Source organism: Rhipicephalus microplus, chromosome 5 (genome assembly GCF_043290135.1).
Source record: "Rhipicephalus microplus isolate Deutch F79 chromosome 5, USDA_Rmic, whole genome shotgun sequence".
Classification (NCBI taxonomy): Eukaryota; Metazoa; Arthropoda; class Arachnida; order Ixodida; family Ixodidae; genus Rhipicephalus; species Rhipicephalus microplus.
The window spans coordinates 13721603-13742935 of record NC_134704.1 but is presented as its reverse complement, the minus strand read 5'-3'; the positions used below and the strand labels follow the sequence as shown (position 1 = coordinate 13742935).

Sequence of the window (21333 nt, the reverse complement as noted above, 5' to 3'; positions counted from 1 at the left end):
TATATGAAAGCGCGGCACCCAGTCCATGGGGGAAGGAAAGACAGGGAAGGAGAGCACACCTTCCCGAGAAATGAGTTCGCACAACACCGAGTGCCAGGCCGGAGTACCTCTCTCCCAAAGCCAGTGGGCGCTCGGATGCACTGGGGTTTAGGGACAGGGAAGGCAAAATAGACTTTAAGCGGGTAGAAATAACTAGTAAGAGGTTATCTGACAGGTGGCTACAATCGAGGCACGAGTGAAAATTAAATCCTTCACTGCAAAGCGCCAGTCCTTAACTTCACTGTTTAAAGAAAAAAAAGATAAATCTAGTTTTTGTTCACTAATTTGTACGGCTAGGTGGCGTTAGCCGCAACCCGATCAAAAGGGTACAGCCACATCAATCCATCCATCCAAGCTGCCTCTCACATAGAGAGAGGAGGGGCAGTGTGTAACACATTCGCCCCTCCCCGCCCAACCAGAGACTTCGCCTAAGAAAAGTGAAGTCCATCTCTGTTCTGACTATGCCGTGTAAAGCTGGCATGGACCTTGCAGGATAGAATCGTGCGTCCTCACAATGCTTATCGCCACTGAGTGATCTGTGCGCCGCCATCAATGCACATTTAGTTGGCTTTCTACACAACCACATCACTCTCGCCCACCCACTGGCCGAGTCGGTATACTTCACCTGAACACTTATGCTGCCACCCACTGCTCAACCCGACCAGATGTACAAGTGCAGGCCCACCTACGGAACTGGAACGAGTGCCAAACTTCGCGATTATTCTGCTTCTACGTGTTCGCCTCCTGCGTTCTGTCCTCTTAATGGGGGCCGAAACCGAAAATCACTCGTAGAAAAGTCGCCATAGTTTATGGTACCCAGGGGCTATCTATGTTCATCTTCATCAGCCTGACCACGCCCACTGTAGGGCAAAGGCCTCTCTCACGATCCGTCAATCAACCTGCTAGCAAGTTATACCTGCGAACGTTTTAATCTCATCGGCTCGCTTAACTTTCTGCCTCCCCTTCGTGCGTTTGCCTTTTCTGCGAATCCAGTCAGTTATCCTGACTATATATATATACGTATACGTGCCCGGCCCATTTCTCTCCTTGATTTCAACTATGATATCCTTAACCCCGGTTTGTTCCCTGACACATTCTGCTCTCTTCTTGTCTCTTAAGGTTACGCCTATCATTGTCCTTTACATCACTCGCAGCGTCGTCCTCAATTTAAGCTCGACGCTCTTTGTAAGCCTCTGGGTTTATGCTCCGTAGGTAAGTACCGGCAAGATGCTGCTGTTATATACCTTCTTCTTGAGGGTTACTGGCAGATTACCATTCATGATTTGAGAATGCTTGCCGAATGTCTCCTGAGATAGCTTGCCAGTGACCATAAATGTTATGTGTTTTTTTTGGGGGGGGGGGGGGGGTCAAAGCTTCTTCAGCCGTGGGCTTGTCCCTCCTATGTCGTCGTGGTTCTTGACCGCCTAGTTCGATGACTCACTCAGCAGGTGCGGACACACAGAAGGACGCTCGGACGGAAGCACCGACTGACGGACAGAAGCACGGACGCTTCGCCACACTTATCATCATTCACTCCGTGGATATGCTGTGATTTTTTTAAATCTCAAAGCACGAATTAATCATGATTAGCCATTTTAAACTGCAGTGTTCGAAAATGTACTGGTTACCATGCGCTTTTATAGTGCTCCAACGGAACACCACGCAGGAAACTTTATTCGCGCAAATAACATTCGGTATACAGACCATCCCGGTAGACTTGTGAGTGCCACTTGCGTTTTCTTTATCTTCCTTTTCACTCCCTATCTCACCCCTTTGTCCCGGTGGCGGATCTAGAGGGGGAGGGGAGGTGGTAGGCGGCGATCCCCCTTCCACCCCATAGGTTGCGTCAGCCACCACACCCCTTCTCTTCAGTGCTTTTTCCACCTCCTGTCACATATTAGGATGAGTGAGAGGGACGAGTATGAGCACAAATTAACAGTATTTATGCCGCGACGGGGTTCTTGTGATGACAGTAACCACTAAAAAAAAAAGAGAGAGAACGTAAGTAGGCCTCTCTGGTTTTCCTTCAAGCTACCACCGCTATACCTCCCCCCCCCCCAAAAAAAAAACAAAACAAAATGGGCGTCTAGATATGCCCCTGCTTCACCCTGCTACTAATTCTATCTGCAGTGTGAGTGCACCATTAGAGCCATGGGCACACGCAGCAAGCACAACGGTATTGCAATCGCCTTCGACAAACGCCAGCGACGGATTCCGCCGCCACTGACCTGCATCTCGGGGACACACAGCGCATCGGGAGTCTCATCTCGCCAATGTGCCGCAATCTGTCTCGGTTAGGAAGGAACCAGGAAGGAGCAGGGCTCTTAATGACTTCATCAAGGCAGCCAAGAGTTGCGTGCTCACGCAATTGGCGAGACCAAATAAAGGGCAACCGTCGCCTATCACTGCTGCAATGCTCTCCTGCGGCGACCGCGCATGTCGTAAACACCGTCATTTTGAACGCGTCATAGATGGCGGCGAAAACGTCGTAGTCGTCCGCCTGCTTGTAGGTGGTTCCCATCTGATGGCCGCCTCGGGCTGTTCCTGATGAGCGGAGTTGTGCCTGAGCAGCAAGCGACGAGTGGCCAGTGACGTCAACGCGCTGCAACAGACAAGCAAAATGCCGCCAGTTGAGATAAGCTACAATGTTATGGTACGCCGTGGCAGTTCAGCTGGCTGGGTGTACGATGAACGCCGCCAACTTGATAAAGCGCTAGGCTGCTGCAGCAATGCGAATGTTTTGCGGCTCGTTAGGCTGCTACACAAATTAAATAAATGCGACGGTGTTGCGCGGTCAAACCATGCAGTTATGAAGAACTATAAGCAATGGAAGGGACTCTGCATAACTTTGACTACGGCGTACTTCATGGTGATAATATGGTTGTGACACGTAGAACACCATAATTTATTCTTTCATTTTTTTCATTTGCACGGCCGCACAAAAAATAAAATTGTCGATTTTGTTACGATGGGCGCGGTACGGCGAGGTTTCGACAGACGACCACGGGTGAAGGAAACTTACTGAAAGGTTACCTCAATCAAAATACACGCTATATTTTAGTTCACAGGTTTATCATGCGTACGCCGAGCCCACCCAGAATGTTGTGGTATGTAGGGGCCGTGGGACAGGTCTCGGTTGTGGGCGTGACCCATTTGATCGCGACCACTGCAAGATCGCCCTTCTCCGCCTGGTCTGGGTGGTATTTGACATTCAAAGCGGAAGGGCTGTTCGCATACATCCAACGCCCTCCAACACGGGCCATCATGCAGCGCCAGCTTCCTCGATAGATCCGTATAGACGACGCATGACTGGTGACGAGCGTCGAAAAATCGCCACAGATACGGAAGACGTTTGCTCCCTCGTGAAAATTAATTAAATCCTTCATAGCTTCAAGCGATGATTTCGCTTGAGTGTGGAACTGATGCGGGCAAAGTGCTGTCGCGCTCACTGCTGAATGAAACAAGGCGATCAAAAGCGGCAGGGGGAATCATTGCCTCGTGGCATCGCAACCAGGGCATGCAATGCCGCCTCCTAAGAGCGAGAACAGCATGTCACTTGGGTGCTGCGGCTCTTTTGTCGGCGGGACCCTGTTGATTACGGACTAATCGAAGACCTGACCGCGTCGGGTCCTCGTGTAGCATGACGCAGCCGTCGGTTATTTTCGACGCATGTGCCGCGCCGAGGAAAGGCTCTGCTGCCCGACCCGCGAGAGACGACGAGTCATGCGTGCCGCCGCCAGGGCCGAAAAGGGCGAGGAGGAGCTGAGGTTCACCCTCTCCCGTCCAGGGACCTCCCCTTCTGCGCGAAAATGGACCTTCCCCCCAAACGCGCCTGCGCGCTGAGTTCCTTGGAAGGTCAATCGACGAGTTTGGCTAGTAGATTAAGCACGAGGCAGAAAGCCTGGAGGTTGGTTCGTCGTCGGCGCTGGATCGGCCTTCCATCGTTGCAGCACTCTTCGAGCAGCAGCAGCGGCCACAAAGCGCAATGGGTGAAAACTCGAACAACAACACGCAGAGCATTGCCGACTACCTCGCGCAGCTGCTGAAGGACAAGAAGCAACTGGCAGCTTTTCCGAATGTTTTCATCCACTTGGAGAGACTGCTGGACGAAGGTGAGTTTGCGCCGTCGCTGGGCTGCGACAGCCGCTGTCGGTCCTCCTTAGGCGTAACCATCGAGCACGACGAAAACATCGAAGTGCTTCCACCTGCTCCTTCGCCCAAGAGGTGCCGTCAACGAGTCCTTCGGTTTCGTGTGGGGACTGTCTCCGCTGCTATGTGTGTGGTGGAATCCGTTCCGCCCCTTATCGTTTTGGAGGCAATGTTTTCGGTCGACCGTGCGTATCGGTGCTGCTTCGTGGTCTCTGTGCCGGCGACGCGTAGTCGTGACGGTGTGTGCTTTCATATTGCCCGGCTAAACCGGCGACAGCGTCGAAATGAAACGCATTCCGACGCTTGTAAGCCTACTGACAAGTGCCGCCATGTTGGATTTCTCTCCTGCATCGCAGTGTGCCCACCGGGCGCATCTTGGAATTTTTCGGATGCCTTTGTGGATTTCCACCGTTTCTCGGAATAATTAGGTAAGAGGGAACTTGTGCGCTGCTTGTAAAGCCACTGTTGGGCCCGAAAACACCTCCGATAGCATTAGTAACGCCGACATTCCCAGCAGGTGAATGGTTGTGACGAAAGTCATCCGCGGTACACCTGTTCAGACTGGTCTTGACATTGTTCTTTCAAGCCACTCAAAATTAAGTGGCTCGGCGGTACCTCGCTTCCGAAAAATGGGGGGCGAGTTTCCACATTGTCGAAATTTAGACCATAGCTTTGGTCCAAAGTTTGCTAGGTTCCATATCGAGTTTCCATCCTGCCAGCATTTTTTGTGTCAAAGGAGGCTACCGTTCTGCAGCTGAACTACTTGGAAATCGCGTTGTCTGTCTTGCGGTGCTAATATCTCTGCCGACCTTCACCAATCTCTTGTATCATATCGCCCGCCGCTCTGTGCTGGCGCCGGGCATCCCGATTAAAAGTTTCTAACATTCAGAAACGGAAGCCATTTATTGTTTACCGCCAAGGTCGACGCAGTGAAATGTGCAGCTGACATGCGCGCGCCTGCTTTCTCAAGCATGACCGAGTGGCACTTGTTTGTCGGCTTGCATCTCGAAGTGCAGCTTCGGATGCCTGCGCCCCTCTCTGCCTTTACGGACTACTTGTTCATTCACTCGTCGGCGGTGTTTGTTTTCTCTCGTTAATCAGCAAATCATCACGTAGGCATTGTTTCCAAACTAGTTAGTCCGCGTTGCCGTTGCGTACGCCTTAGCTATGCACACACACACAATCCTTTGCTGCGCTCCCATTGCTTCGGATTGGCTGGTAAAATAAGACTGTGGCATTCGATATCGTGGTTTCCTGTTTGATTGGTGAAATGGAATCGGGGCGATGACGTAGTTGGTTATGTGTCAAGAGTAGATACGGTAATCTGGTCACAATCCTAAACTGCTGAATTATCGGTCGCTTGACTGCTTGATTTATCACTTGCCGCACGTCAGTTTGGCGTCGGAAGCCTCAAGTCACGCGAATGCATCCCACAGACGGAATCGGCGGGTCCAGAGCGCCCAACCGGTCGCTTCAGCAGCGGTTTTCTGCAGAAATATGCCAAGTCCGACAGCGTGATGATAGCTAAACACAGCCATACTGCATGCTAGGTCCTCGTGCTTTAATTCAAGAATTAACGGAAGCTTGCAGCTAACGTGATGTCACAGCTGCGGACGATGGCTTCAATATGCAAGCATTCGTGCTTCTCCGGGAAGGCGTTCCCCAAATTGCCAGCGCCGGTATGTATGCCTTACCGCACGTTTAGAACACTGGAGCCGTGCATGAAGTGATTTTGTACTCGATTCCGCACATACGGAATCGCAGGTGCTGCAAGTGTACCGTCGGATTACCGTAGTCGGATCCTTTGTGCTTGCAATTATTTAATGTTGAGAGCTGCTTGTTGCATTGCGATAATTGTCGACGGAAAAGCAGAGAATGCTGATTGGCGCCTCGCCGACGTAACCTAGCGGCTACGGCGTTGAGCTGCTAATGGAGGTCATGGGTTCAAATCCTGGCCACCGTTCGGCGGTGTCTAAGCTGCCGAAACGCTTATGTAGTTCTGAATAAGCACTGAACGTCAAGAACTGTAGGCGGCGAAAATTGATCGAGTTTCAAGAAAAGCTTTATAGTTTTGTTTCATCTCAGTGAGTGAATTTGTTTTCTCAAACTTTATCATCGGAGCATACACAGCAGTTTGATCAAGGCACTTGTGTTCAATGCAGAAATCGGCAAGGTCCGGTCATCGCTATTTCAAATCAATGGCATGAAAAAAGAGCCCCTGGTACTCCCTGATGGGATAGGACCGCCTGTTAGTCGGTCTGAGAAAGTCTATGTACCTGTCAAGGAGCATCCTGATGTGAGTCACCACTTTCATTCTAAATTTTGTTTTGATATGTGTCAATTTTGATGGTATTTCATTATATTGACTGCATGTTTGAAGTTAAACTGGTGCTTCAGATATCTTGTTTAAACTTTGTATGTCGGTCAGTAATTTGCATTACAGTAACATACATGCTTCACAGGTTATCTGTGAGAGTTGAAGTAATTTGCAGCCAATTTTTCATAGAGTTTTGTGGTTTATTTGATGCTTATAGTGTGGCTCCATATAGCAGTCATTGGATATTTCAAGAAAATGAACACACAGTAATTTAAAGTATTATGACCTCTTGTACGTGTGTAGGCACACACAGTCTGTTGTTGAAAGAAGCATCAGGTCTGATTAGATAACATGGAGTGCCCTGTGAAGTGGGTGTATTCTTGTGCACAAGTGGCTGCAACTTCTGTTGGCAAGGTCATGTCAATAAAATGGTTACAAAGCTTTTCTTTGCTTTTCTATTCAGCTAGGTATCCAATTTCCTGCATTCATATTTTCAAAGCGTGCAAGTCAACTGGAATTATTCTGGATGACAGGCTAACTTTGAATGTACTAAATAGATTGTTGCTTCTGTCAAGATACTTCTCAATGTTGTGATGCCTGCTGTAGGAGCCTGTGCTTGGCAGTCAATGGCACAAATACCGATAGGAAATTTGAGCTGTCTTAACTCTTCTAAAAATGTCAAAAAAAAAGAAACATTACTTTGAAAACGGGTAGCAACAACTACAGTTAGTGGTATTCTAAAGGAGCCTAATATTGAATTTGACAAGCTTCTGCAACTTATCAATATCAGCATGAATGTATATTTAATGAAGCCCTAGTTGTGTTTTGACATATCTATGTATTAATATGCTTAAAGTGAGCTCTAGCATTCGTTCTTCCATTTTGAATGGAATTAGTATGTAATTTACAAAACAGTTTTTTGTCATCTGATTAAGCAATATAATGTGTTCAATATTTATTTGTAGCCATCTGTGCAGCATTAAGACACATCGTATCAATTATTACAGTTGAACAGCTGACTATGCTTCGGTACTGTGTAAATGGTGTTGTATGGACAGGTCGTTAAGCCTGAAATCTTTTGAATTGCCTCTATTGCCTTGCAGTACAATTTTGTTGGGCGGATCTTGGGTCCCCGTGGTATGACAGCAAAGCAGCTTGAACAAGAGACCGGCTGCAAGATTATGGTTCGTGGCAAGGGCTCTATGCGGGACAAGAAAAAGGTAATTTGGCTCTCATATGTGCATACCTAAATAAGTGGGGGCCGTAGCTTCTAAAAAAAAAAGCAAGGTTTTTCGGCACCAGTCAATCAGTGTAGTGCCGACCCACTGCACCGTGTGCTTTCAGCACACTTGGTATATGCAACTTTGTACATGTTTTATATCTGCTTTTTAAGAACACAATCTGAGAATATTGTATGTTGTGCACATCTGAGATTTGCCACTTGTTGGTGAATACATAATTAAAATGTAGAAGGTAAAATTTGCTTTGTACATTTCACACTGTATACAAATTCTTGTCCATCTTTCTGGTTTTTGAACACAAATTTCAGGTCACTTAGACAGACATGAGGCTTAAAACAAGCAATTTAATTATGCAACCTGTGAGGAAGTGGGCAAAAGTGGAAGATTGCTCAAAACGGGGCTTTTTCGGATGAATCTGGCTAGTTTGAGTGCAAATATGCCCGTCGTGTACATTTTTGACATTGTTGAATTTGTTGAGAAGGTTAGCCATCAATTACAATGCATTCTTTTTTGTGCTAATGGAGATAGTTTTTGATACAAATTTGCTCGCATTTCCAGCTTTGTATTGAACACGAGAAGTGTCTGGAAAGGCATGCGGATGAAATGTACACAACTAATGGTGTGTTATAAGACCCAAAAGAACTGCAGAAAATAATCTTGCATGCAACTGAAAACATCTGTCTGTTTCAAAAGCAGAATTGGAAATGTGCATTGCATGTATACATTAGCTTTTATAAATAGTCATTGCCAATAGCAATATCAACTGGCATTTCTTGGCTGAGTGTGCATTAAATTTATCCTTAAACATCTGTATTCATGCTGAAAAGTGTAGTTAGGGTTCATAAAAACCTGTCACTCCCTGCTTCTGTAAAGAGGCTTCTTAGCAGATGCCACTTCTTTGACGTGCAGTGCTTGTCAAAACCACAAATATGGAGTTGAAGATGGGGAAAACTGAGTACGAACATCATTTTTGGGAGGCCCGCTGCTAGGTACCTTAATCTAGACACTTGCCACAGTGCTGCTTAGTAGTTAGACATCCCTGCTGAGCATATGGACATGGTTTTGATTCGACTTCAAAGGCCACATTCCTGTGAGGCCAGAGTGTAAAAATTGTCTGGCACAGATCCTCTGGTAATCAAGATTAAGGCGGAGCTTGCAGCATATGTTGGTCATGTTTCTTTGGAGAACTGAACTCAATTTTCACTCTGCAAGTGGATTAACCCCCGTATTCATACACCTAACTTAAACTTATCCTTAGTACTTATGTCAACCTTAGCCATAAGTCCTTCCTTAACGTATTTCAAGAACCTTTCATGTACTTATCGCAGAACCTTCTTCGTACTTAAGTAAGGCTCTGTTAAAGTGCTCTACGACCTACCTTAAGGCTTCCTAAAACAACATGGCAGGGGATGACAACTTTGCACATTTTTTATGTGTAGCACAAAGAACAAATATTGAATAGCACAGCATACGCATACATGTCAAAGCCGCAGAAAATCCTCAACGATGGAACCTGGTGGAGACCTACAACAAGCAGGAATTTTAGTGCTGCTCACACTTCACCAAAAGTGCCGTGAAGAATCTGCTCGCTATGTTGTTAGTGCAGGAAAATATCCACGATCGTGGGTTTGCTGAGCCACATCTCGTGCAGCTGCTCATCGCATCGCGCTTTTATGGAACTGGCACTTTAGACTTCAGAGCGACATGTTAATAGGGGTTGCAGCGCAAGCCACGAAAGTGCTGAAAGAAAAGCATAGCGGGTTGCCTTGTCAATGACTCGCAAGTGACAGTGCCACAAGTATAGTCCAGCAGATATCTGCTATGATTGCAAAACACTTTTTTCTGTATCGTTAAAACTTCCCGAAATGGGCACAGAGACTTTTCTAGTTGTGTTCGATCGACTGAACACGGATGCACCACATTTTAGGGGCGGAGCTCCTTAGGGTGTGGGTCTGTACATCACATGAAGCTTGTTGTTAGTGATGTATGTAGCTACTGGGGGCACATACCCACTCTAAAGCGGGTATGTGTCATAGGGCATGGGAGATGGCGATACTTTGAGTGTTCACTAGATGGACGCACGGACGGTCAGACTGATAGACGGATGGACAGATGCGTGGTTGGATGGGCGGACGCACGGATGTATATCATATGACCATATAAAACCAACCACGATCCGAGGAGCATGCATTGACCTAGTATTTGCAAGTTTTTTACTGCAACCTATACAGGAACCGCTCACCCTTCATTTCACGGGCCATAAAGCCGTCATAATGAAGGGACATCGCAAAGCCATCCATCGTCTCTAAGAACAAATAAAAGTTGCTTTCTATATATACACATACAGTGTTTCTCATGATGTCTTTACACGATGATCGACTGGGCGAATTACACATGGAAGATTCACATTTTTACCGATGATTCTCTCCAGAGCTTCGTCCACTCATCATAATTCACCCTGTGGATGTGCTGCGATTTTGTTCGTTTTCTCTGGAGACACTAGGCATCCGTCTTGGTACTTGTAGACAAAATTCGTCTTGACATATCTACTTCGTCGGTGGTGAAATTCACTTGAGTGCACGATTCTATAATAAATGCAACTTCGTGAAAATGTTAAATAAATCTTGTGAAATTTCAGGAACTGATAAAAAAAAACGGCGCACTTTGAAGGGAGCACGATAGCACCATCAAACACAACAAAAACGTACAACACATCGAAATAACAAAACTGATCTGACGACACCATTGAGTCAACGAGTTGCAGAAAAGTGGCCAGACGAAAAACTTGTATTTCACTGAGAACTGGCAATGCCTAAACAAGCATTTCTGCTGTTTGTGTTTGTCTGTTTCTGTGTATATTGTTCTTGGTTTGCTGCAGTAAAGCTAATTCATTGCTGCTTGAAATAAAGATTGTGTAGCGAAAATTTACCTACCCTCACACCCAGGGCCTATATTTGACGAGTTAAGGACGCCTTTCATAAGGTGCACTTACGACAAGATATTTTTGAAACTCTGATTGTATACTTTTCTCGTCCTTTATTAACTAGCCTTGTCGTGATATGTTAAAGCGGCACTAAAGAGAACCAAGTTGTTATAGATTGATAAACTGTACTCTGAAAACTTTGATGATACAAGTTTCATTGTCATAAGTTCATTGTTAGCAGAGGAAATCAAGGTTGAAGTTTCCTTTTTAAATTTTGCCCCGTAATCTCTGCACGTGACGTAAAAATTTCCCGATGTATTCGTATTTTTGCGATATTGCCTTGATTAAATTTCTTGAAACTTCGTATGCTGGGTCTATGGCACTCACAGATTACAATGTACTTCAACTTTATCATCGATTATAAGCTACATAAGACCCAGTAGATGCCTTCAAAATTACGTCACAGTGTTCGGTGCTGGAATCTCGAGGCAGCGTCTCCACCAACAGTTTCTTTTTCTGCGTTTTCTCGCTTGCTAAGTTTTACGTTGCGGTAAGAGTGGTGTTTTCGGGATTGCAGAAATGTGCTTTACTAATGTGCAAAAAAAGCATCTTGCTAAAAAGGATCTTGCTCTTTAGTGTCCCTGTAAGGTCGGTTCATGAATACGGCGGTAAGAATTGTAATGCATCATGGTTGCGTTTCAAGTGTTCTCATCCTCTTACAAGGGCTGTATGAGCAACGTTTTTATACATATTATATGCACACTAGTATTCTAGCTTCACAAATTATCTTTACATCTCTAATTGTGACATTTGTCTTGAACCTTGTCATTAATACTGGAATGTACAGCCCTGATGTCAAACTGCCAACCTATAACTTTGCCTTCTTCCAGCAGCTAACCTCTTGTCTGGTGTTCTTTCATGCTTTCATGTACAGGGCTGAAGTGAGTACTCTGCATTCATCTCACTCCTAGGTTTTTCTTGGAACATACTGCTAACTGAGTAACAATGCTTGCGGTTGCAGATTTTGCATGGTTTGAACTGTGGGTATGCTGCAAGTGACATTCCGCGACTTTCCGCATAACAAAGCTCTAGGTTTCTCGCATTCGACTTTAATTACGCTAGTAAGAAGCACCTGTAGACTGCATGCCTTCTGCTTTTGCTGCATGGGCTTTAACAGGACTGATGCTGGCATGCTGCCTTTTTTAATTGTTTGGTGCAACTGACTTACCAAGAACAGGATGATGTAAGTGCTGGAGTATTAGCACTGCTGGTTGTGTTATCACTCCGGATTCGAGAACATTTTTACGCAACTAGGCGCTGAGTCATAAAAAAATTTTTTTTTGTCTGCACAAACGTAACATCACGCCAAGCTCATTTCACTAGCTTGGAATCTGCTTGGTCTAACGTCAGTACAGTTACGAATAGCGGTGGAGAAAAACATTCGACAATATAATCTGGCAGTGTGTGCCACTACTGAGATGACAGCTTGTACTGAAGCTATTGCAGATTTAAGCGGCGAAAGTTTGAAGTTTTTAACTACTGAGGCCTGTACAAAAAGAGTAAGAATGGAAGTGCATCAAAAGTCTCCTATAGTCAAATATTTATTGCAGTACATGATATTAATTAGTTGCTTGCTTTGCAATGCTTCTAACACCTCTCTTGCATGAGATAATACATAGATTATGCCTGTATGAGGAGGGTTTTTAGAGTTGAGTATAAATGTGCTGATGATGCCAAACTGTGATTTGAATGCTTCCATAGCATCAAAATGATGGTGCATATTCTAATTGAATTGTGTTGTACTAGTGTCGCCTAATACAGTTGAACCTCAATCAAATAAAATTTCCATGCCCTGTGTAGGGATCAGAGGCATGCCTGAAGCCTCTGCATGGGCATTTAGCTTTTGCTGCTGCTACACAAAACCCAAATTAACAAAACTAACTTAGCACCAAACTCCATTTGACAAAGTTTTTGCGTTAATGGAAAAAAGGTGATTTCTTTCTAATTTTGTCGCACGGGTTTTCCTTTGAACGTGTGCTCTGTCGTTATTGTGGTAAAATATCTCTTCACTCTAGTCACAACCTTAATTTTATTTTGATGGGGTTGCACGCTACACCACCACACGGAACAACACATTTGTAATTCGGTGCCGCTCTTGCGTGTCACGACATGAGCAGCGGCAAAGTTTATTGTTCCTATGAATACTTTCACAGAAGTGCTGCAGTTGTTAGCTATCGTTAAGTCATGATTTATGCCACAGATGGCACTAACAGCCTCCTCACAATTTTCCTGGTTGATCTGCTGGCACAATCTCTGCATTCGTTCCCCTTCATATTGCAACTCGGCAGGCCACGATACTTGATGTCACCCTTTAACTGCCTTCTATCATTCGGAAACGAAAAGCTCCATGTCTGTACAGGCTTTGCGGGCTTTCTACCCTTGCAGGTGTAGATTAGCAGCATATACAATGACACTGAAGCTTTTAAGCCTGCCTACAGTGCAATATTGAAGAACCAGAAAATTCCTTTTTGAGTTTTATGAATTTCACAATTTATAGAAAGCATTCATGTGCCATTGTGCCTTTGTTAAATCGAGTTTCAACTGTAATAGTGTGTACCAGATATCTGTTGGGGTAAGTAATGCTGTTTCTGCAAGCAACGTCTCTTCTTGCACTTCATTTACAAACTGCATAAATGGTGGTGGTGTTTAAATGAGTGACTGCATGGGTAGCTTCAATCGGTACTAATAAATTTGTAGATGGGTAGGCGTCCCAATGAAACAGTAACAGCTGGGTAGGACTTCGTGAGATTGTCCAGTGCTCTACATTTGATCTGGGAGAGTTCATGGGGAGGGTTTCGGGCCATGCCAACTTTGGAGGTGATTAAACGTGAGAAAATCTTGTCATTTTAGTTCTAAATATAATGATGGCTCTGTGAAAGACTGGAATTGGTTGTAGACGTGGGTCAGGATGCAGTATATTCACGAGTAAATACCAGTAATAATGCATTGTGGTTGTTGAAGCGGCATTGTAAAACTTATCCAACAGGAAAGGGCAGGCTAGTTATAGTAATACAGTAGAACCTCATTCATGTGTTTCTTAGTTAAAGGACGTGGAGGAAAGTGTTTTATCTAGGAATAAACCTACAATCTGAACTCAATAAAATATTGTTTAGTTTTGCCTGATTGCAATATCTCGTAACATTTGGTACTAGGAGATTGTATGACACTGGAGCTTGTCAATTAGGTTTTAGTGTATATTTTTGTTAGTGTGATTGCTGCATCGGCATGGTCAGATTGGACAAAGGTGAGCAAGGGTTAGCGTGCGAGATTGCTTAGCGAACAGGCAGCTATTAATGTTTTGTTATTTTTGACACTGTTTATGCTCCTATAGGAGGACATGAACAGAGGCAAGCCAAACTGGGAGCACCTCAATGACGACCTTCATGTGCTCATCACTTGCGAGGACTCCAGCAACAGGGCAGATGTCAAACTGCAAAAGGCAGTGGATGAAGTTCGCAAGCTGCTTGTGCCTGTTGTGAGTTTAGTCTCTCTTTGTGGCAGCATGCATTATGTTGTGTGGCAAGTGCATATTGCTGAATTGCTGGCCTTACCCTTTTCGCAGACCGAAGGTGAAGACGAATTGAAGAAGAGGCAGCTCATGGAACTTGCCATCATAAACGGCACCTACAGGGATAGCAGCACCAAAGGAGCGGGTGAGTGATGACTTGCAGAGGCTTAAGCACTGTAGATAACGGTGTTGACTCGTGTAGTTCGCATCTTATTACATAATGTGCTTGTTAACACTAGTAGTTCAACAAATACTGGTGCCAAATAGTCTTTTTTTGTTTTGTCCAGCTTTTTGTTTTCTTCTATAATTAATGCTTAATTGAACTTAAAATTGTCAAAAACATGATGGAAACAAAGAGGTTGTGCTTGATATGGGTAAGGTCTAGCACTTAGTGGTTCAGTTAGGCATTGAAGTTTTAAAACACAAGGAATGTTGATGCAAATGCACTGTAGATTTTTGGGAACAGAACACTCGCTATGCCACTAGTACTAACAGTGGCCCCTTGCTTAATATTGGTATTATCACTTTAATGGTCCCCGCTTCCAGTATTTATGATCTCATCATTGTAATTGCAGATTTCACTACAAATCGTATATAAACACGAGTTTTACACTTCCATGACATCATCCACACAACTACCACAAAATTTGGTGCATCAACCTCCCGAGTGTAGGCTGTCACCTGATGCCGACATTCTTCGTTGCATCTTATTGCCATTTATTGCCACACATTGCTTACTTAGTTTAGCTTTTATTCATTTAAAATATAAAACCTGACTGTGCCTGTTTTTCCATTGGTACTTCATATTAATAAAATATAGATTTTGGTAAGCACGATGCTGAATGGAGGAAACTATGCACAACAGAGTGCTTAGTTTGACAAAGATGCAACCATAGAAAATCTGAAGCCAGTAATGGAACGTACATCATGTAGCACCCAGGCCTGACAAGTAGGCTTGCTGAGCAAGGCCATCGTTCATTTTGTATGTGCCTCTGTCTAATGCTTGTCATGCATACATCCAAATACAGCACAGCTCTGTGTGGTTTAGTCCTTATCAGTTTGCATGAACCTTGCTCAAATCTCGACATGTATGCTGTTCTCATTTCTTCCTGAGCAGAGGACATCCATGTTGCAACATTTGTAATGCTAGTGCAGCCATCTTTTGTTGTGGTGTTAATCTAAGATGACTCTTTATCGTCTGAACCTTTAGTTGTGGCCTATGATCTTTAAACCATGTAGCTGCTTTTTCGGTAAGGCACTAACTGCATCAGGTGGAGACACCTTATTGCTGGGTCTTGAATATTTATTTGCATAGATAAAAAGCTTTCTCTGAATAAATGCTATCAAGTTCAGGAAGACTAGATGTGGAAAACTGACCTTGTAAACTCGTACATTTAGGCTCACTCAATCTCGATTATGCTTGAGGTAGACACATTTGTTTAGCTTGTTCTCATTTTGTAGCATTTGATTGTGTTGTCCAACTTTGTAAAGCTAGAATGAAGTTTAGAATTGGTGTTTGTAGTGTTTATAAAAGCGTCCTGTTAGAAAAGGGATAGCATGCTTTAGCTTCAACCTGTCTTGGTGTGTCTGACTGCTTGCATTTCCTCCACCTGTCACATGCGGCTGCCATTTGGTAATGTGCCCTGTGTAACATGGAAGGTGCCTTTCTCACCCAGGTTTCACTTTTGAGAACAGCCCGTTTGCTAAAGCCTCATTCACTCTTGCAGGTAAATGCTCAGCAGCCTTGGGTGTGTTCTGTGCCCTGCATTTGATGTTGTTTTTCTCTTGTCTTCTCTTCCTTGCTCACAGCGCCCACAGCCATGGGACTGGCCTTGTCAGCTGCCGACGCACAACGGTTGATGGCCGCCGCCCCTCCGCCACCTGTGGCACTGGCTTCTCCTCTGCGCGCCCAGTCTACACCGCTTGGAGCACCCCTGATATTGTCCCCGCGTGGTCTTCCCGTGGGCCCCCCTAGCGCCCTGCTGAATGGCTCTGGCCCACCGCCACCTCTCATTGCACCAACAGAAGCGGGCCTGCTATACGCGGCGTATCCAGACTATCACCAATATGCTGCACTCACGTCCCCTCTGCTCACCGAGTATGCTCCCGACCACTCCCCAGCCGGTGGGTTGTTTGGACGATGAGTGTTTCCCTGTGCCTTCGGTTTTCTCGTTTCTGGTCCCACACTTTCACTAGCTCTCATATTGATGACAAGCTTTGCTCTCCTTTGTTCAGGCGCACGCTGGCAGTGCCTTTTGCCTGCTGGTGCGTTTGTCTTTTCGACATGCTTGAGTGTCAACATTGAGGATTCCACCATTTATTGTGTGTACTAGGCACTGCTTCACTGAATGACAGATTATGCCGTAACATTTGGTTCGCATATGCCCTAGTGCACATAAAAGTGGCTTGTTGGAAGACTTTTTAGATGCCAGTTGTCAATGCCAGAGTTCACTTTGCTTGCATGACAGACTACCTTCCAACCGGCTTTTTTCATGCATATGGCTGTTCAACAATTTAGCCTCGTGCTGCATTCAATGCAGGTGGTTTTTAACTGAGATAGTTGCTTAGATGGTAGCATTTTTTCCCCTAGGCACTTTCTCCCCTTGAGCCTCATGCCAGATAAGTGGTTAAAGCCACTCTAAATACAATGTTGAAATACACTAAGGTGTGACACTTCCAAAAAGTCATTCCATATTTCGTCGGGCCAAGCCTTGTTCAGATGTTCCGAGGTTTAAAGAAGTGCTGCTTTGCATGTGTTGTAGATTTCAGAGATGGACATTCCAGCATGCCTCTTCCTTTAGCTAATTTAAACACACATACAGGGGCATTTATAAGACGGTATTGATTCTCCCCCTGCGTCCAGCTTCAGTTGTGGAACTTTTGGTATATGTGTGGGCAGCATGTAAATATTTAGTTTTTACAGTGCAGGGACCAGGAACACCTGTTTCAGTTTCCTTTTGTTGCCCTGGATTTTCTTTTTTGTTCTTTATGAATGCATCGCTTTGCCTTCTGTTTTTGAACTTCTTTCATATTTGAAGTTATTGTGCAAGGTTTTTTTGTTCCTTTTTTTTTCGTCCTGCCTACTGAGGAATTTCGTTTTTCTGTGCATGCATGGGTTTGTAGATACTATACATATGTGCGTGTTTTTGTCAATGTACATACAATGAGATTTGCAATTTTGTTGCATAGACAAGAATTTATGTACATACATGTGCATGTGCTCAGGGGGTTTCAGACTTATATTTTGTTGTTTTCTAATTTATTCAGTTCTGCATCTTTTTTTGTTTTTGCTTTGCTTCTTATTGTTGCAACTGCATTGCAGTGTCTGTCCACGTATGCCTTTGAGAAAAGACATTGCCATTGAGTTTTGTGCGCCCGATTGCTATACATGTATCCACATGTGCTGGTTGTATAGGTTTTCTTATAAGTTGTTTAGATATACCTCAAGCTTGACGGAAAGCTTCCCGTAACGTGTCAGCACTGCTCTTGGCAGAGGCTTGCTTAGTGTCGGCTCACTCTCTCACTTGTTGCATTCCCTGTGTGCCGCGTGTGGTGTCCCTCAGGAGATTTGAAAATTGGTTGGTGGGGAGAGGGTCTCAGCTGCATGGGAGGGGCTCGTTGGCCCCAAATGTGTGCGTCATACTGGTGCGTGCAGTTGTTCTAGTCAAGTTAAAAAAAAAAAAACCCTTGAGCATACCCGGGTGGTGGTGAGACTCCCATATATGCGGCTGGAACAGCTCTTGCAATTCTATGCAGAAGGCACAACAAGCATGCTCATCGTCTTTGTGCGTAGCACACATGCAAGTCCACTGTTCTGTGCATGGCGGTCTTAGCTTATGCTCATATTATATTATTAATATTGTATAAGAGGAACATCTCTTGCCACTATTTTCCATCTACTACATCACCCTCAGACTTACTTAGCTCAACAAGCCAGCGTTGTCTAGAACCATCCAGCCGGTCCTTGTTCTCTGAGCGATGGTTCCTGGGGTGGCATGCTTTGTGGGATGTGCATGAGAAATTACCTGAGGGCCACATATAGTGTGTGTTTTAACTCTGCCTGATATCCTGACTACCACTTCTTAGGTGCTGCAGCAAAACAACGCCGTCATTTGGCGATTCGCGAACATCCCTACCAGCGGATTGGGTCCCTATAATGAGGGCCTAACACCAAGGTTGGTGAAATTGCTATCGTTTTGTCTTTTCCCCTCTCACCCACTTTTTTTCTCTCTGAAGGCCAAACTACCGTTTCATTATAGCCGCATAGCCTCTTCTGCGCACACTTCGTAGGTCCACATTTGAAAGAAATCGACAGCCTTTTACCTTGCATTCAGCTGCAGCTGTACAGTTAATTGCCGTCAGGCATGCCGTCATCAAACTACACATGCAGTCATTTGCAGTACGTTTCAACATATCTTGTTGAAACATTGCTGGCTGCTTCATCAAGGCCAAGTATAGTTTGTTGCCAACATCTTGTTCTTTGTGCTTTCGCATATTTTTTTGTTTGGAATGATCATGGTTGTCTCTAGGAGCGAGCCTTGAAGGTGAAGTGCCATTTTAGGAATTTGGTGGCGACAGCGAACTTGACTTTTGTATGCCTGTTTTTTATAGATATATATATATATATACATATATCTATATACATATATGCTGTATACACACATGCTAAGCCTTGTCCTTGGCTCCCTTCCTTTTCATTTCAAAATGGACATGCTAAAAGCACACACATTGCTCAACTCTCTGCTGCTCTTGGCGTATACTTGCTCAAGGCAACCTGTGAACTTTCCTTTTTCCAAACTGGGGTTGAGCAGTGTGTACTTTTTGTTTTGATAGATGATTTGTACATATGGTTCGTTAAGATATTATTTATATTATATTATACATATTATATATATTTGAAGAATGAAATAAAATAGACTTCAAAGCCTGCATATAAAGCTTGTTGACTTTTTTTTTTCTGCAGCCACTCATAAAGAAAACATTCTTTTTTCAGACATCTCCTTTTGCTTATCTAGTTTACATGCACTGCTTTTTACTGACTCTGCAGTTGCAAGGTTTTACAAAAGCATTTTACTCTGATTCCTAGAGGCATAGCTTTGCGCAGGCGTGCCTTCTACTGCACAGGAAAAACTGGGCACTAACTTGTGCTGTTGCATATGTTTCGCACCTCAGTCTGGCTTGTTGCAATAAGTACTAATGCACTAGCACTACATCAACTGCTCTCTTATGTGATAATCTTTTTTCCTCTCAGAGGAAGCCACCTTTGCCCCTCTGTCTCACTTGCGGTGCTTTGTTTTTTTTAATACCTTTCACCCTTTCTCGCTTATGTGTGCTAAATATTTGAGGGCCTGTAGCTACAACTGTGACGTGCCCCTCAATCGTGTGTGCTTGCTTACATTGACATTGTGTGTCACGGTCACAGATGGTTCCTTTTTTTTTTTTTTTCTGAGGGTAGGAGTCTCGGTAATTGTTCATTTACACAGAATTTGGGTCTCTTATATTTTAAATGTTTGGAAGAAAAATACCACACATGGTATCACATGTAGGTGTAACATATATGTAGTTATTTTCAATTTCGTCGGGCACGAAGGAAAACGGACTTCTAGTTCACTTTGAGTACTGCACTCCTAAGGAGTCTACCTTTCCATCATTGCTCTCATATAAATTGCAAAAGTAGTTTGACAACAGCAAATTAACTTAACATTTTGACCTTTGATTAAGCCATATAGCACTTGATTCACTCATTTGGGTTGCAGTTGGATAAATTCTTGGCATACTAGTTGGTCATGTGCCCGCATTCTTAGTCTTAATGTTAGGTCGGCATTAGTTAACGAGAGGTCGCGTGGCATTATTAACCGTTAAGACAAGTTTATAACAAGAGCTTCGTAGTAGCAATAAGCCCCCATCGCATCTGCTGACCTGAGAACTGATGAACCTGTGTGCGTGTGGTTTTGTTTCTTCGAAATTATTTAATATATGCTGTACAAGAACTACTACTAACAGTCTTTTCTTTCCTTTTTTTTTTCTTCTCTCTCTCTCTCTCTGCCTTTTTTTTTTTTCTGTTAACCCAGACTCCATCCACCACAATCTTCCGTCTGCCAAACGAAGACCACTAACCCCCCACCCACTGACACCCCTTGGAAAAGCTCGGCTGTGCTCGGACTAACGGCGGCTGCGGTGGTAAACCGACGTCCGACTACCTACTGTTGATGACGCTTCGTGGCACGTTGTCTGTATTTTGCCCCTTCTGCCAGTTTTTTGGCTTTATTCTTACCATAATCTGACAAGTATTGTAACCGGCATTGTAGGTGCGATTGTTCTGCCTGTGGCCAACACACGTGGGCCAACAATACTTGATTACTCCTCGGAACATAATTATGAACACGCACAAAGTGCACTGGCAGCTTCATGTGTGTAATGCGACATTTTTGATATTGCTATGGTCACTAATAGTGTGCACACCCAATGGGTGTTCTAAAGGATTGCCATGAGCATGGCTCAAGCATTGCTGTTGCAGTAGCACCAGTTTCTGTTAATTGGCTAAAGAAGCCGAACCTTTGCATGTATCAAGTCCAATGCACATTGTGTATGGCGACCTTTGCTTTATACCAGGTAAGGTGAGGCTACAGGCACATGTGTTAATGATGAGGTGTTGTTTGATGCTATAAAGGGTTAATGATGAGGTGTTGTTTGATGCTATAAAGGCCGCCTGCACAATGTCATTTATTTGAGGACTTGGGCTCCAAATTAAGGTGCATCGAGTTCCGTAAATAGTTGTTAGGGTGGGGATTGGGTAGTGGTCAAACTTTTGAATAGTGAAGTCCTGGCTTTAATCCATCCACGTGAGCAGCTTTCATTTCTTGAGCATGCCCTGAACGAACAGTTACCATACTGTCACATCTTTTGGTCTGGGTAGCTGGTCTACACACCACAATACTCTGCTCTTTTTTGCATTATGAGTGATGGGCCATGTTACTTCTGGGTGTCACATTGGCTGTCTCAAGAAAATTTTCATGCAAGTTGAAATCTTCCACACAAACACATACTGTGCCTTAAGTTTTTTTCTGACAGTTGACGTCTGCTCATCAGTATTCCT

The 21333-nt window shown here is 44.4% G+C and overlaps 1 protein-coding gene across 5 annotated transcripts; it reads left to right on the top strand.

Annotated features, from left to right (window-relative positions):
- The first annotated feature begins 3894 nt into the window (after positions 1-3894).
- On the top strand, positions 3895-20919 carry how (protein held out wings). Of its 5 annotated transcripts, XM_037426133.2 has the most exons (9): positions 3895-4151; positions 6351-6484; positions 7609-7725; positions 14061-14204; positions 14292-14382; positions 15914-15964; positions 16047-16361; positions 18324-18412; positions 20309-20446. In XM_037426133.2, the coding sequence occupies exons 1-8, from the start codon at positions 4025-4027 to the stop codon at positions 18392-18394; spliced, it is 1050 nt and encodes a 349-aa protein (XP_037282030.1). In that variant the 5' UTR covers positions 3895-4024; the 3' UTR covers positions 18395-18412; positions 20309-20446. The 5 variants fall into 5 exon arrangements, with proteins under 5 accessions (XP_037282030.1, XP_075750990.1, XP_075750991.1 ...); XM_075894875.1 differs by lacking the exon at positions 18324-18412 and having other exon boundaries at positions 20309-20919; XM_037426132.2 differs by lacking the exon at positions 20309-20446 and having other exon boundaries at positions 3896-4151; positions 18324-18695.
- The last annotated feature ends 414 nt before the right edge of the window (positions 20920-21333 follow it).

What these genes read in the sequence shown, in the direction of transcription:
- how (XM_075894875.1), top strand. Translation starts at nt 4,025, where the DNA reads ATGGGTGAAAACTCGAACAACAACACGCAGAGCATTGCCGACTACCTC. An exon ending in GCAAGCTGCTTGTGCCTGTT is followed by an intron (nt 14,205 to 14,291) that starts GTGAGTTTAGTC and finishes CCCTTTTCGCAG; the next exon opens with ACCGAAGGTGAAGACGAATT. An exon ending in AGCCTCATTCACTCTTGCAG is followed by an intron (nt 15,965 to 16,046) that starts GTAAATGCTCAG and finishes CCTTGCTCACAG; the next exon opens with CGCCCACAGCCATGGGACTG.